The sequence below is a fragment of the Amblyomma americanum genome, chromosome 7, assembly GCF_052857255.1.
Source record: "Amblyomma americanum isolate KBUSLIRL-KWMA chromosome 7, ASM5285725v1, whole genome shotgun sequence".
Lineage (NCBI taxonomy): Eukaryota > Metazoa > Arthropoda > Arachnida > Ixodida > Ixodidae > Amblyomma > Amblyomma americanum.
The window spans coordinates 44,840,604-44,856,774 of NC_135503.1; the positions used below are offsets into that span (position 1 = coordinate 44,840,604).

At 45.9% G+C, this 16,171-nt stretch overlaps 1 protein-coding gene across 1 annotated transcript in view; it reads right to left on the minus strand.

Moving 5' to 3' along the window:
* Positions 1-310: 310 nt before the first annotated feature.
* Positions 311-16,171, minus strand: part of LOC144098998 (SEC14-like protein 3) — a 36,496-nt gene continuing 20,635 nt past the window's right edge. Inside the window, exons 6-12 of the mRNA XM_077631988.1 lie at positions 13,658-13,752; positions 12,593-12,671; positions 10,937-11,017; positions 7,382-7,468; positions 4,187-4,293; positions 2,689-2,977; positions 311-1,275 (exon numbers count right to left, since the gene is read on the minus strand). Of these exons, the coding sequence (XP_077488114.1) occupies positions 1,163-1,275; positions 2,689-2,977; positions 4,187-4,293; positions 7,382-7,468; positions 10,937-11,017; positions 12,593-12,671; positions 13,658-13,752 (851 nt within the window). The 3' untranslated portion in view covers positions 311-1,162. The remainder of the gene's footprint in view (positions 1,276-2,688; positions 2,978-4,186; positions 4,294-7,381; positions 7,469-10,936; positions 11,018-12,592; positions 12,672-13,657; positions 13,753-16,171) is intronic.

The following is a 16,171-nucleotide window of genomic DNA, read 5'->3' on the forward strand; positions in this document are numbered from 1 at the left end:
TCTTTGCGCATTACCTTCAAGCGCAGACCATAAAACATTTGGACATCAGTGACAGTGGCGACTCTTCGACACTGACGAGTTGCCACTTTGTGCTGTGAGAATCGCACTACATTCTGCAAAGAAGCCGCGGTTGTGCACATTCTTTTCATGAGCAGAACGGCAAACAGAATATCCTTGATAGTTGCGGCTCCTCGCGCCTGACGGCTTGTCACTTTGTGCTGTGAAGGTCACACAGCACTATACCTTGAGCTTGGCGCTTGATGGCCTTAGTTGTCTATGTGCCATAAAACCCAACACATCACAAAAACATCACAGAACACTCGTTTAATAAGCTATTGGCAATGCAAATTCCTTTCAAGGGCAGAACATCAAACATTATAACAACGTTGACAGTGATGGTCGTTACTAGCCACTGTCAACTTTTTATTTTTTGCGGGAGGATCACAAAAGGTAGTGTGAAAAGGTCGACAGCTATGCACATGTTTTTCACGGGCAGAACATCAGAACATCGTTCACAGTGGTGATCTCTCGCCACTGACAACTGCTACTTTGTGGCGTGAAGCTCACACAGCAGACAGTGAAAAAGCCGCCGGTTATGCACATTCCTTTCAAGAGCACACCACCAAACATTACAGTGTTGTTGACAGTGGTGATTTCTCGCCACTGTCAACATAATACTCTTCGCTGCGAAGATCTCACAACATGATGTGAAGAAGCTGGTAGCTATGCACATTCTTTTTGAGGACGGAACATCATACATTAACGCTCCGCCACAGGGAGATCCTTGGACACTGACAGTTTGTCAGTCTGTAGTGTGGATATTGCACAGCGTTCTATAAACAAGCACCTTGAAATGCGCATGCTTTCAGAGGGCGCAGCAGCAAACACCACAACACATTGGCGTTAATGGTTTGAAACTGTTCGTTGCGCCCAAACATTGGGATGTCTGAAAATCACTCGCCGATCCTTTTTGAGAAACATCTCCGCACTCAATCGGGGACGAGCACTTCTACCCTTTATTGTTGCACGCAGACGATATTTAAACAAAATAAACGAAGAAGGAAAAAGAGAAATTACATTAAACGAGTCTACAAAACACTTCAGAGGCCGATACGGCCGAATATTTCTATACAGTGCCTGACTTCGGGCCAGGAGGCTTACATCAGCACCTGATGGTCTCTATGCTGCTGACGATGGTTTCATGGTGCACACGTATCACGTAGGATAGCTGCTTCCCATTAAACCAGCTGAACCTGTTGTCGAACGTGAAGGTGTCTGAAATGAAACAATAGTAACGGTCCAATGGTCACTTCATTTATAGATGCGTCAGGTAGCTGCGGCGCATTTACAAAAAGGGGAGACAGAAAGGCCAGTTCAAGCAGGTAACATAATTAATGGTCAATAATTGCTGATAAGAGAGTCAGAAGAGATACGGATGCTCACAGAAGTTGCAAGAACATCGGAGCCACGAAAAGAAAACAACATGTCCTCGCTTCTTCGAAGCGCAGAGTGACATGCAATGCAGGCTGAAGTGACTGTATCACGAAAACGTGGAACTTTGCATTTTGTTCAAGTAGCGTCACTGACAAGTGCGCTCAAGTTCATGCTCCTATGATCCGCGCTCTCCTAACCTGATATCAAATTTATTTGAAATGTTCTTATGTTTTTCTGCCCAAAGTCAGATCTCACAGCACACGGATGTTTTTACATTTCGGCTCCAGCGAATTACTGGCCACGGCGGCCGTGTTTCGGTGGAGGCGAAATACAAAAACTCCCATGTGCTGTACGACGTCAGTGCACATTAGAGAACCGCAGGTGGTCGAAACTAATCCGGAGCGCTCCACTACGGCGTCCCTCAGAGCGCGTGAGTGCTCCGGGACGTTAAACCCCGCAATTTACAAATTTACGCTAAGCTTCGAATTACCACACCATGTATATTTCTAAATCGCCCTATCCCACTAACAAGCTAGCTCGTTACACCAGCCCGCTTGAGGAAGCGAAACGCAAAAGGCGCCCGTGTGCTGTGCGATGTCAGTACACTTTAAAGATACCCAGGTGGTCGAAATTATTCCGGACCCCTTCACTACAGCACCTATTTCTCTTTCTTCTGCCGCCGCGGTGGCTCAGTGATTATGGCGCTCGGCAGTTGACCCGAAAGACGCAGGTTTGATCCCGGCCGCGGCGGCCGGATTTCGATGAAGGTGAAATTCTAGAGGCCCGTGTACTTTGCGATGCCAGTGCACGTTAAAGAACTCCAGTTGGTCGAAATTTCCGGAGCCCTTCACTGCGGCGTCCCTCATAGCCCGAGTTGCTTTGGGACGTTAAACCCCCATAAACCATAAACCATCCTCTTTCTTCTTTCACTCCCACCTTCCTCCCATCCCTGATGGCGCGGTTGAGGTGTCCACCAAGAAGTGAGACAGTTATTGCTCGATTTAATTTACTCAAAAAACTACTAATTTGTCGTAGCATATGAAAAAAGCTATGATTAAGCACGGTAGTGTTATCCTGGACTCCTAACGTGATAACTCATAACGTAGTGTTGATTAAATACGCTTCTTCGCTTTTTTTTCCGCACACCTTCACCACACCTTCACCCTCCTGCACCCACATCATTTTGCCATCCTGGAAGCCGCAGAGGGAATGAACGATAACAAATGTATAGGACCCTGAGCACAGAACACTCACAAGTCCCAGGCTCCTCGCAGTGCATCTGTCCGCACTCGGGGTCCTTATCGCAGGCGACCCTCCTGGGTGCCAGCAGCTGGACGCGGTCATCTCCACTGTTTCGCCACAGGGCGAAGGCCACGTCCCGAGCCTGGAACTGCCAGTGGAGCTTGGCGCCCGCCGCCTCGACTTGCACCGGAACCTCGAGGCAACGACCGCGTTCCAGGAAGCAGCTGATGGCGTCGGGGTCGGTGGCCAGCGCTCCGCCGCCGCGGGTAACGGCAGCCGGAAGCTCACCCGCGGGGCCGATCTGCAATGTCGATTGCAGAGACCCCTTTGTTAAGTTACCTCTGGCTGAGTGAGGCGGACCACCCGGAACCGCTTGTGATGTAACCTTATGAAACCCCCGATGCTATGGAGGCCATAACTAAAATAGTCTATAACAAAAGCCCGTATCTATACAGACTCCTTAGGCGCCATAAAACAGCTGAAAAGGGTGGCAAAGACACTATGTGTAGCTCAGGAGATCCATGCGCTCAATAAGAAAACAAATAAACATGCATCCATATACACTGAACACAAGACGATGCTGAGAACAGTGAGCAGAGAAAAGTAGACGAACTTACACACCAAGTTCCCAACACTTACGCATCCTCCACGAGGTTCCCTTTTGATGCCCGCTCCGCTCTCCCCATCTTAGCATCATCTTTAAGGAAATGCGCACGTGCCCTCAGACGCCGGAGTCCAGCGTGTCTTCTAGCCTTTTGGATTTCATGGTGCATGTGTCTGGGGATAGGGCCTGGGCGAAGGTGGGTGCGGACGGAGGCGCCTAAATAAGTGAGTCGCTTTGACGCGTGCAAGAACCATAACGGCAGGAAGTCATGACTAGCTAGGACCTCAAAATGAGAGGTACAACACAAGCTTCAATTCCGCGTAGTTTTCTTATGCTTAAACAGTTGCATTTGGAGAATTTCATGATGCTTACAGCTTACAGGTTGGAAATACGATTCTTTACGTTCAGAACTCAGCCTAACTTGATCTCTCCAAGCTTTGGTCTTACACCCACGGCAGGCTTACACCCACGGCAGGGCTCCTCACATCGCCTTACATACCTGCCCGGGCTGATATTTTTCAGTGTGTTTATATTCGTTTTCTTTTTGAATTGACATTTCTTATTCCCGTATTAAAAATGTGGAAAGATTCAGGGAAGCCAGAATTGAACACGCCCTTGTAAGTTTTTCTTCAAGTAACGTACGCTTGTATCCTGTATGACAACGAATACGTAAGTCAAACGCACTCTAAACAGCCGCTTCCATAAGTTGGAAGATATCTCTTAGTGGTCTGGACTGTTTTCTACGTACTTCTGGTATCCGAAACTACGAGTCTGTGACTGCACTCGTATTCTGATCGCAGTGTGCATGTACCATCGTACGAAATCACTCTACGAACACTTCAGCAATGAGCAGCCCTGTTGTAATTCCGACCGCAAGTCAAACTCCCAGCAGATGGGCACACGTACCACGTGAGTGCAGCGGGCGCCTCCCACTGGGTCCACGATTGTGCCTCCCCAGTGCGCCGGCAGCTGGCTGGGATCCACGTACTCCAGAAGAACAGGCAACCATCCTTCTACAAAGAGGAACAGGAGAGCCCTTGTGGTTAAGACTTTTATCTAGAAAAAGATACGTGCTCCACACACATGACAATTGCTAAATTTATCCAATATAGTGAACAACAGACAATAAGTTTAAGCGCACAACCAGACGAGCACGGTGAATAAAAACGGGGTGACACAGGTGACGCAGGTGACTGGTTGTGCGCTCAAACTTTCATGTCATGTCATACCAACACGCTCGAACTGCAATGTTAGTGAACAACGGAATCGCAGGCACGAGAGCCACGCAAGAAGGTTTAGCACCGCACAATGCCGCTTCTTGGCTACTTTTACAACCTGTGCTGCCATCTGGCGAATGCGGTCAGAGTCGCATCGTGTCCCTCCTCTTGGAGAGCTCTCAAAAAGTCGGCCGTCAACGGGAGCAAAATTTACGGCGGTGATCAAACAGCATTAAGCACATTCACGTGCACTTCGACACGCTGTACAGCTCTTCTAGGCACCTCTTGGCACTTGTAACAGTGAAAGCAACGCGTGAAAAACATACTTGAGCGACGAGGGCTGCAACTTTTGTGTGCTTGGGAAATTTGATATTGTACATTGGCCGACACGCAACCAAGAGTTCGAAATGCAGCGAAAAATATTTCAGTCGTCTTTCCGGACTCGAATCATCATGTACTGAATGTTTGAAAAGGATCGGTGAAAGAAAGAAAGCTCGCACCCCGGTGACCAGTTTTATAGCACCTTCACAATACTCCTTCGAATCATTTGATGGAATATTTTGTTGCAATAACTAAACGGTTCAGGCAGTGTTGGTGATTTTTGAGGTCGGATCGCTTCCTACACTGCTGTAGGTTTTTAAGTAGCGGGCATTAGCTGTACATCATGCCTCGTTAGCCCTGAAAGAGTTGTGGACAGAAACGGACGCTCCATCCGAATTCTGAGCTGATTTGACAAATAATGAAATGCAGTGCTTGCGGACCTACGCCCTGTGTCGTTAAGACGATGAAGCGCTTTGGAGATAATAGAGTCGCGGAATCAGGCGCCTAATTGACAAGCTACTTAAGTGCAAAAATAGTAGCCACTTAGTAGGCGCCCGGATGCTGACCAAGCGTTGCGGCAAACCGATGGCCAAATGTTTTTTTTTTCTTGTCCGAGCTGTTTCCGCGAGTTCTGTTCTCGATTAGCTGTTTGTTGTGCTCACGGTGGCAGGTTTTTGTGTGACATAGCTGTTGCTACAGACGGCCTGTTTTATGTAGAGCAATGACTTCTCGTAACCAGATGATGGGCAATTAAAGAAGAGAGCAGAGTCTTGTAGTTGTTGTTGTTGCTATGACCGCTCCGAAGCAGTGCCTCGTTTCTGCTTCGCAATGCACCTAAATAATTTTGCACACCTTCTTCTACGACGTGGAGTCCTGCCGAAAACTCCGCATCGGAATGTGCCTTCGTGTGTACTATCCTGTTTCGCGAAACGACCATGCAAGAAGTGATTCTGAAGACATAAAACTACGCAGGAGACAGGACAAAGAAAAGATGCAGACTGCATCTTTTCTTTGTCCTGTCTCCTGCGTAGTTTTATGTCTTCAGAATGTCTTACCAACTAGCCTCTCATCACACACTTCTAGAATGCAAGAAGTGAATAGAAGATTAGTAGAACTGGAGAAATTCGGAGCAACCAGACTGACCCCTCTGACGTTACAGCATCGTTATGTGGTTATACCCGTACCTGTGTGTCTGTGCGCGTGAGTTGCATCATCGCAAACTTTTGCACTCTACTTTATCTCTTTTCTGCACATTACTGCCTTTCAACGCCTTAAGGGTATGAAGCGTAGTGTTAATGGGTTAATGCCGATATATGCGGATTTGATCGTTCTCGACTTAACATTCGTAGATCGCTGGGGGTCCTCACACCCCTTTTGGCGCAGTGGTGTGGCGGTTGAAGGATGCGCCACTGCCCTGCGATGGCAGGTGCTCCCAGCGGTGGGCCTTGCACTACTCGCATGCTGTAATGCGCTCCAGGAACATGTGTTTTGATCTGAAGGATCAACATAAAATATCTACTTTGACAGCGTATACACACCAATTATAGTTACTCAGATTAGACCGGCCTATAAAGGTCTCACAATAAAGAGCTGAATTCAGTTTTTACGAGTTCTAAAAATTACAAACTGTCAAGACAGTGCACATAACAATAAAATAAATTTTCTCTCTCTGTTTTGGCAATGTTGAAAGTAACGTTCGCATGCCATTTTAGCAGGTGGCACAAGGTTGATCAGTGCTTTTCAGTATACCTTTAACACTGGATGAATGATGGCAAGCCTAGGCCAATATAGACAACTTTCTAGAATGGCACAGGCGATTCTGGCAAACAGTGGGGTAAACTCTGGTTAACATGTCCCATGATAGCCATGATTCTAGGATGGAACTGCCAGCAATGGTGTAAAGTGAGAGAATTCTGGCCAACATAGCCCAGGACATCCAGGATTTTATGACTGAATATCCAGTACTGGGAATGCAACGGACAACGAGGGCCATCGTTGGATGTGTGAATAATTGGCATATCGAGTATCAGGTACTCACTGGCAACTGTGGACCTACTTAGGGCCACTCTTTGCCAGCGGATTTCTAATATTGGCCCGCTGTCAAGTGCTGCTACCTCGGAAGTCACTTAGTCTTTCGCAACACCACAAGCACCATTACAGTACGCACACATTCGCCTTTGGAGCCTCTTTCTGAAGAGCGCTCCTCTACCCCCCCAGCCACGATATGCACCCGTCACATGACTCCACGGGCCAATCACAGGGTAGTGCAGACTTTCCACACGCTCCGACTGCTGCACATCTGACACCCCGCCAATCCCTCAACTCTGCGTGCCTGACGTCAAACATATCGCTCTCATTGGCTGACTGTGGAGTGACGTCACCTCTGCCGACCAATCCTGAAATAGTGTGACAACGCGCTCGGCTTTTCCTGCAAAGGTTAGCTCTAACACTATCGTGTTAATAAAACAAGAAAAATCAAGGGCCCTACAGCACAGTATGTTCATATTGTTCAACACGACGGCGTCCGAGTGCGTTTGATACGGATGCAACGAATAATGCTCACCTCGCGAGAAGATCTTGACCTTGCGCGATGTCCGCTCACTGAGGAAAGGTTTAATGAGCTTCCAGAACACAGGAAAGAAGCTGGGTGCTGAAACAAGAAAACGAACTTCGTGAGAGGATGAATGGGGTGTTTCACAAATAGACGACCAAGGTCGTCTTAGCCCGGGCGGCTTCACTTGCTAGCCTACGCTCAACATACATGTTTCTTCTGACGATCGTAAGTCTGGGTCTCAGTATGCTTCAAGTGATGTTGTCCTTGTAAGCGCCTCTTTCCGTCGCCACGCAGGCAAAAAAAAAAGCATGCGATAGTGCATGAAGTTAAAGCATCAGCATGTAACTACGTATACTGTAGCCTGTAGTTTACCTGTTATTCTACCGATTTCAGGAGGCGCTTTAATTTAATCTCAGATCTGGGTGTGGCTATCTGGAGCAGTGTCTCATCCCTATCCGAAGACTAAGAAAGCCTTCGGTTGACAAAAAATAGACATAATACGTAGCACCTGCTCGAGAGGAAAAAAATATTAGCACTTGGTAATACAATCGAACCCTCATATATCGAACTCTAATGGGATCGTGAAATAGTTCAATATATCGATAATTCGATATACAAAATGGAAGTAGATAAGCTTATCTGCAAGCTAGAACCAAAAATACTGTGCACCCACGCATTGACCGGCTTCTTGCACCAGGCAGCACAAGCCTGATAGGTGTTGGCAGGCCTAATCTGCTTTGTACACAAGCCGGAGAGCACTATTCTTTGCTACTAGCCACTGCCTGTTACCAGTGGCTAGTTCCTGTTGCCAGTAGACTATAAATAGAGTAATCGCGCATTAAAATTAAGATATCGTTGATTTCGACTACGACAACTGCCGCAATCCCGCTAGGCGAGAGCAGCCGTTAGGCTTTAGTTAGGTCGGCTGCACCACATGAAAGTAACGTTAAAGAGAGGGCCAGTTGGTTCCGCATATTTGTTGCAGCGCGCTACAATATAACAACACTGACGATGACACAGGCCAGGATATAGAAGTAAAAACAAAGCGCACCTTGTTTTTTCGGTCATGTCAGCGTCAGTTAGTGTTGAGTAGCAGCGCGCTCTAGCAAAGACGTATGGCAGTGCTGATATGTGAAATGAGTACACGAGACCGAAGGTCACCCTCAAGCACACCTCATGCTCACCTTGCCCTACGATTTCACAGCGCTAGCGATCGAAGAGCGTGATCGAAGAGAGTCGTTAGGAGAAGTGCCACTTGCAGAGGCGCGCCGCGTAGTTCGATATATATCGAATGACTTTCGGAATTGGAGTTGTATATACTACGCGACTTTCCTATAATTTTACACATGATTTTCAAGGGGGTATTTAATGTTCGATATAGCCAACAATTCGAAGTATCCACTTTCGATATATCCGTGCTTAACAGTACTGGCTTTTTTTTTTCTTCAGCCCTGCAATGGCTAAAAGAAGTGACAAGCGGCAGAGAACCAAGCGAACCGGTGCGATGGAAAGCAGTTAGAAGAAGGAAACCAGCGCAAAGACGAAGACACAGGAACAAGGAACACAGGACACCGCTGGACTATCGACTGTATTTATTTGAGACACGATCAGATTTATACCCTTCAGTTATCAAGCAAGCTTGCGCACACATGACAGATTAACAAGCCAAGGTAAATAGCAGCGTCACATACAACCGCGTGAGTTCATAAATCTAATTTCTTTATCAAATAGACTAACCGTCGTGTCACTTACACATAGATGTCTTTGATTAACGATATGGTATGCCTCTAGAATTTCACGTTGGCTCTTAGTTTTACCGCGTCCAAAAATCGTAGTCTTCTTGAAGAGCGGAATGCATTTGTGCTTTCTGCAATGTTTTGGCAAATTCGCCCCGTCATCTGTGGAAAGCAATCTTTCATGTTCTCTGAGCCGGGTGTTAAGACAGCGGCCAGTCTGCCCGATGTACACATTCCCGCAGGATAAAGGTAAGCAGTACACTACCTGGGTGGCACAGGTGACATATTTGAATTCGTGCTTGATCGTGCACTGTGAAGTTGTACTTTTCCTTTCGTCAATCCTTCTGCACAAACTGGCCAGTTTTCGCGGGGCTGAGAAGACTACATCAACACCGTGCCTACTTGCGACTTTCTTTATATTGTGTGAAAGTGCGTGCAAGTAAGGCATCACTTCACACTTGCTTTTGTCCTTCCTTCCTTCTGTCAATTTAGGTTTGGCTTTCATTTTTTTGAGAAGCTTTTCAGAGACACCTTTTCAGAGACACCAGAGAAGCTTTTCAGCTCCTACCACTCCAAACTTACCAAGAGGGCTATTGCAACCTTATGCCTCAGTAACGCGCTGGAGAAAAGCTGCTTCCATACAGTACAAGAAAGCTTTCTGCAACAACAGAAGAGACTAATAGAAGCAGGCTTTCCTACGCATGTTATGAAAGGTGTCTCTGAAAAGCTTCTCAAAAAAATGAAAGCCAAACCTAAATTGACAGAAGGAAGGAAGGACAAAAGCAAGTGTGAAGTGATGCCTTACTTGCACGCACTTTCACACAATATAAAGAAGGTCGCAAGTAGGCACGGTGTTGATGTAGTCTTCTCAGCCCCGCGAAAACTGGCCAGTTTGTGCAGAAGGATTGACGAAAGGAAAAGTACAACTTCACAGTGCACGATCAAGCACGAATTCAAATATGTCACCTGTGCCACCCAGGTAGTGTACTGCTTACCTTTATCCTGCGGGAATGTGTACATCGGGCAGACTGGCCGCTGTCTTAACACCCGGCTCAGAGAACATGAAAGATTGCTTTCCACAGATGACGGGGCGAATTTGGCAAAACATTGCAGAAAGCACAAATGCATTCCGCTCTTCAAGAAGACTACGATTTTTGGACGCGGTAAAACTAAGAGCCAACGTGAAATTCTAGAGGCATACCATACCGTTAATCAAAGACATCTATGTGTAAGTGACACGACGGTTAGTCTATTTGATAAAGAAATTAGATTTATGAACTCACGCGGTTGTATGTGACGCTGCTATTTACCTTGTCTTGCTAATCTGTCATGTGTGCGCAAGCTTGCTTGATAACTGAAGGGTATAAATGTGATCGTTTCTCAAATAAATACAGTCGATAGTCCAGCGGTGTCCTGTGTTCCTTGTTCCTGTGTCTTCGTCTTTGCGCTGGTTTCCTTCTTCAATCATGTACCGACTCGCCCAGCTCTCCACTCTAGGAAAGCAGTTAGTGCCGAAGACAGTGTTAGGCACCCTTAGTACGCTAAATAATAAAAAGAAAACAAGCATGTGGTCAAAAAACAGAAGAAATGCATGTTTCACCGCAACGGAAGCAGTTCAATATTATGCTTCAAAGAAGCGTTTATTGCTGTGTTAGAGAGGCAATAATGAATAGTTCGATTAGCAAGGACCGTCAGATTTGATACAGAAGAAAAAAAAATCGTTGAGGTCAAGCTTCCTCCAGAGAAACGTCTGTGCAACAAAAAATTGTGTACCTTTTCTCTGCATTGTTTTGTTCGTGTGTAAGCAATGATTAATTTACCAACTTACTGTTCACGAGGAGCGCAAGCTTCAGCGTCTCTGGATAGTAGTTCTCGTAGAGGCCGACCAACGCTCGAATGTAGTCCACGACTGCAAAGTGCGAAACACGGAATGCAGTTAGAGCACGCCATCACAAGCCGCATTTAACACAGTGCTGCATAAGCCGCAGTGAACAATAGCGGTGCACGTTACAAGCGTGGTACGGTATTTGTGGTTTAACGTTCACGATCTGCACATGTGCTATGAGAGCTGCCGTAGTGGAGGGCTCCGAATTAGCTTCTAATGTCCGGGCCTGACCGCCATCACACAGCACAGAGGCGATTTAGCAATTCATCTCAATCGAAATGTGGTAGCCGCGGGGCCGGGATTCGACCCCATGACCCTGAGCTCGGCAACCGCACGCCATATATCCACGCATATATACACTCAGACACCGTGGCGGATTACACCTTACAAGCCACCAAGAGCGCGAGAAACACCCGTACCACAGCCATTCCCTTCAGTGCGGCATCACTGGAGGGCGCCTTTTTTTTTTTTTAGTGACGGCCCTTTCGTGTTGTTTCGTGTACTTGTTAAAGATGAAATCATGTGAGTGCTTTCTTAGCGCTGTGAGAAGCATCCTGGTTGAAAAGCTTTAATAAACATCTTTTTTTTTTTTGAAAATTGCACACAGAAGCAATGTATACAACTGACAAGATGTTTCCCAGGCACTGATTATGTCACTGGTGTGGTATATATATTTTATGAGAGGCTCACAATAGATGACATTGATAATGTGCAGCTGGTCAGTTAATTTTTGTTCGCTCCAAGATGTGGCAAGGTGTAGTGGTTTCAAGTGCTCTGTAAAGTTCGGTTCCAAGGCGCTCGAAAATTGATATGAATATTTGAGGCACAGCTGTTGTTTGCTCCCTTTCTATGGAAACATGTCCTTCCTTGGGGAAAAGTTTTTGAGGGAGGGGAGGCGCTTTACCCCATGGTCAACTTCGGTTTCCGAAATAAAATATCCGGGCTACACAGAAAATGATTTAAGCAACTGCTGCACCATGTATGAAAATAATTCTTGCACTTAAAGGAAAAGAACTTAACGACTGCCAAACGCAGAACATCAACTTAAGTTGCCGATTCAGTGTTTTAAAACACGGAACTCAAAATATTATCACACAGAATCGCGGTTTCTGAAAGTTCGAAACATTTTCTGGCTCTGCAACCACTACGTTTCGACTGTGCTTGTCTATTTCGACTCATAAACATACATTAGTGTTTGTTCGGTAATAACGTTCTATTGTACTCTATATTTGTACGGTGACATGTAATATGCAATAATAATATGCAATATGTATATGCACTATGTAATATGTAATAATATGTAATATATAATATATGTACACTGTACAACGCTATCTGTACCTGAACGTGGTTTACGACAGAAAGACACAGTGATGAGTTGCTGGCTGTCTTTGTACTTCAGTGGCAGTGCAAGAGTATTTAAAATTAGCGCTGCGAACTTAAGACACGTCGGTATGCACTGCAGATATGAATTGGAGGCCTTTTGCTCAGATTAAAGCGTGGGTAACTACAATGCTTTAAAGACGTGGGCTTTCTTGAGCTCCCCAACTTGACACACTAGCATGCCTGTAGGCCGGTCAGCACCAGCAATCGACTCGCCTTGCCACGAGTAGACCTGCTTCAGGCTGAAGTTGTCCCAGTCAAAGAGCATGACGGACGTGTCCAAGTGCTTCCCGAGCTGCACGCAGAAAACAAAGGGTTGGACAGAACACGGAGTAAATTATTCCGCTGGTTTGCCTTGTGTATGGTGCGGAATCACCATCAATGATACTCCGAATTTACAGTATGCAACATAAAATATACCAAAGTTCCTTTTTAATCATACGCAGCACCAAGCAGATAGATAACCTAAGTTTCTCCAGATTAACTTGATTGAGAAAATACATCATTGTATATGAGAGTTTCTTGAAGAGCGCTCCAGCCAGAGCAGGTATGCGGGCAATTTTAACTTTGTGTTTGGATCGGCTTAGTGTTTAATCAAAAACGTAAAATCGGTAACATAATAATAGCTGCTACGTGATTCAGTCTATATTACACAGCTTAAACACTATGTTCAGCGCTATGCGCGTAGTGCCGTGCGCAAACGCATATGAATTTTTTTTGGTTCCCGGGTGTTCGAGCTTCTTTTTGAACCAGTCCAAGATTGCGAGCTATAGAACTGCTTGCACATATGTGAGCCTCTACTGTCTTTCATACTGCGCCCTTTCATCCGCTCTTAATTCTGAGTCAGTTCAAATCATTCCTTCTGCAGTTTGTTAATAATTATTTCAATTACTTTTACGCTATGGACGAGACTATTACCATTAATGATGCACCGTCACAACCACTACCACCACCACCCAGTTAGGGCTATGTCCGCAGCATTAGAACATCAGGAGCCACGCATCTCTGAATCGTCCAACAGGTCTCTAACATATTGTTCAACGTGTATAGTGCGGATGACAACTCCTGTCGCTACACGCCAGATCCAGAGCAGCAACAAAAGGGCGTTCATGAATGTTTCGGTGCCGTAACGGATCTCTCACAAGCGCGGCCATCGGCCTCTCCATGGAGAAAGGAACACGCATTCGTAGCGGAAGCTGGAAACGGCAGTTTCACACCGTATAGGCTAATGAGAAGCGAGAGAGCAAAGGGTCAGGGCTGTTGTCGGGATGGAAGACATACCTTTCGTGACTGGCTTTCCCTCTCGTGCTGAAGCCGTTCGAGCATGTAGACCACGTGCATCACCATCTCTTCCTTGGACTGGCACTGGAGCATACCTGCGCGATCACCCCGTGCCCGTACGTAATGCTGGCACTCAAGCTGTATGGCTATGCTTTGCGACACGACAGAAAATCGGCATCAATGCTTGCGTAGCAAAGCACAAAGCAACGAAAAGTAGAGCGAGACGATTCCAGAAACTCAACCTTTCTTTTGGAGAAATTCTGCCTTGGTCACTGGAACGGTATACTCATTGGAGTGTTAGTGTCGTTCGCTTAATTACTGGAGCACTATATCTCAGCGCACATTTCATTGTTTAGCATTATCGTTTCCATAGCCTATACTAAGTGCTTTGAGGGTAAGAAAAACGGACAGTGGAACTGCCACCGGACCACTGTTCAACTCGCACATCTTGAGAACAAAAGTCATTGATTTCTCACTGCGAGTTAACACGTCTCCTCTCCTTTTCTAGACGGCACGATACGTTTGGGTTGTGTTAAAGGGATACTAAACCACTTTCCGTCCAAGGTGCCTTTCGATCTTTGCCCTATAGGTTTCGCTAGGACTTTCAGTGGCGGCAGCTGGCGTAACCACCGTATTCATCAGTAACATCGCGTGGAGGAATGGTTAAGCGACGAGATAAAGCAGTAAATCACAGCATCTATCACGGTCACCAGGTAATTTTTTGTCTACATCCTCCGTTGTTTTGTAATCGTTTCGAGGTCAGGTTACCTCTCAGAAAAGTGCTCCTTTCTTGTAGCTCTTTCTAATGTAGCTCTGTTGCTATCTACAGTGCAGAGATTTCTGTTATTTTGACGGGGACACCCCTCTCACCCCCCTCACCTGTTTTGCTTCACATTCAATTCACCCCGTTCTCACCAGGAACGTTAAGCTTTGTTTGGTTCTGTTGTATATTTCTTTGTTAATTGGAATACTGACGATTCGTTATCGGCTTTCTCGGCGCTTTGATAGCACTTTGTTTTGTTTTTCGGTGACGCATACCATATTTAACCGCTCAATGAACGCACGTTTTTCCACCATAAAGATGACTCAGTATTTGAAGGGTGCATGCATTATGTGGGATAAAGCATTCAGAAAAAATTTTAAGTGATAAAAACGACACAAAAAGTACAGCTGGTGAATAAATACTTTATCCGGTGTTACTTAACCTCTAAATAAATAAAACGCACTCTCCGGTATACTTTCCGTGTTCGAGAACATAATAAAGAGCATTTGTCTTGAACTCGCACGTATGACTCACGTAGCGGCGCGAGATACTGTCCAAACAGAACACAGCTATAGAGTTCACTCTAGCACAGCTCACACCGTTCAACGTGAAGCTTAACCGCAAGAAGCAGTTACAATCCTTAACATGGCACATCTAAGAGAGAAACCCTTTGTGACCAGGCGTGGTTTCTATTTAATCTCGTATTGCTCGCGGAGCATTCTTATCGGCAGTTTGTCCCGGGAGGTAAGGCATATAAGTCTTGACATGTGGCAGATGGCGTGGTTGGATCGGAGTTCAAAAGAGGTCGCCTGCTAACATTTACTATCAACATAAACAAACTACATGCCAAAAGAATGGGGTGCATTCATTAATAGGCGGAAAATAAATTCTATTTTTTGGCAGCCAAAGTATGGAGCGCGTTCATTATGCGAGTAAATGCGGTATTTATTCTTTGATGGAATCGATTTCAGCGGAAAGAAAGCCTCGACGCATGGAGGACGACAGTGAGGAAAGCAAAAAGAGCGAAAGAAAGGAACGACAGTTAAATGCTCACAGAAGTGTTTGAAAGCCTGTTAAGCATTTAATTTGTACTCTGTCACTGTAGGCGTTGGAGGAGAAAGGGGTAAGGGGTTTGCATAGTGAAGCGGGCAAAGGTGTTTTTCTGCCGACAAAAAAAGAACATCGCAGGCTGAACGACACGGAGTTTCCTCCTCTTGTAAAGAGGAAGAAAACACCATCTTTCCTCAGCGGCAGCACCCAAACAACTTGTTTGCCTCTTCAGTATTTCGCACGCTCACTTCTCTTTCGCTCGTTAGATGGCTCTAGTGTTGCACGGACAATGCAGGAAGGTGTACATGGTAGTGCACAGTTCACCCTTCGTTTGCTTCCTGGTAGTGCTCGAAGGGGCAGAGTAGGCAGCAACGGCAACGCGAAGCGAATATGTTGGCGACAGCACTTGTAAAAAAAAAAAGGAAGAAAAGAAATTTAGCGATGGAAATAAGCGGCAGCGGCAGACCGAAGCGATAAGTCGACACAGTAAGCGAAGACCGCAATGCATTGTGCGCACGGTCGTCCGTTTCTGCTTTTAACGAATGTATCGGGGAGTTTGCCTCTTTATTCTTGTAGACCACTGCGCTTCAGTGACACAGAGAGCTAAAAAAAAGCTTGATCTGGCGCCAAATCAAGCACCGAGAAAGTCTAAGAATATGCAGAAACATTTTATTAACATACATGACGGAGGCCAGAAGTCA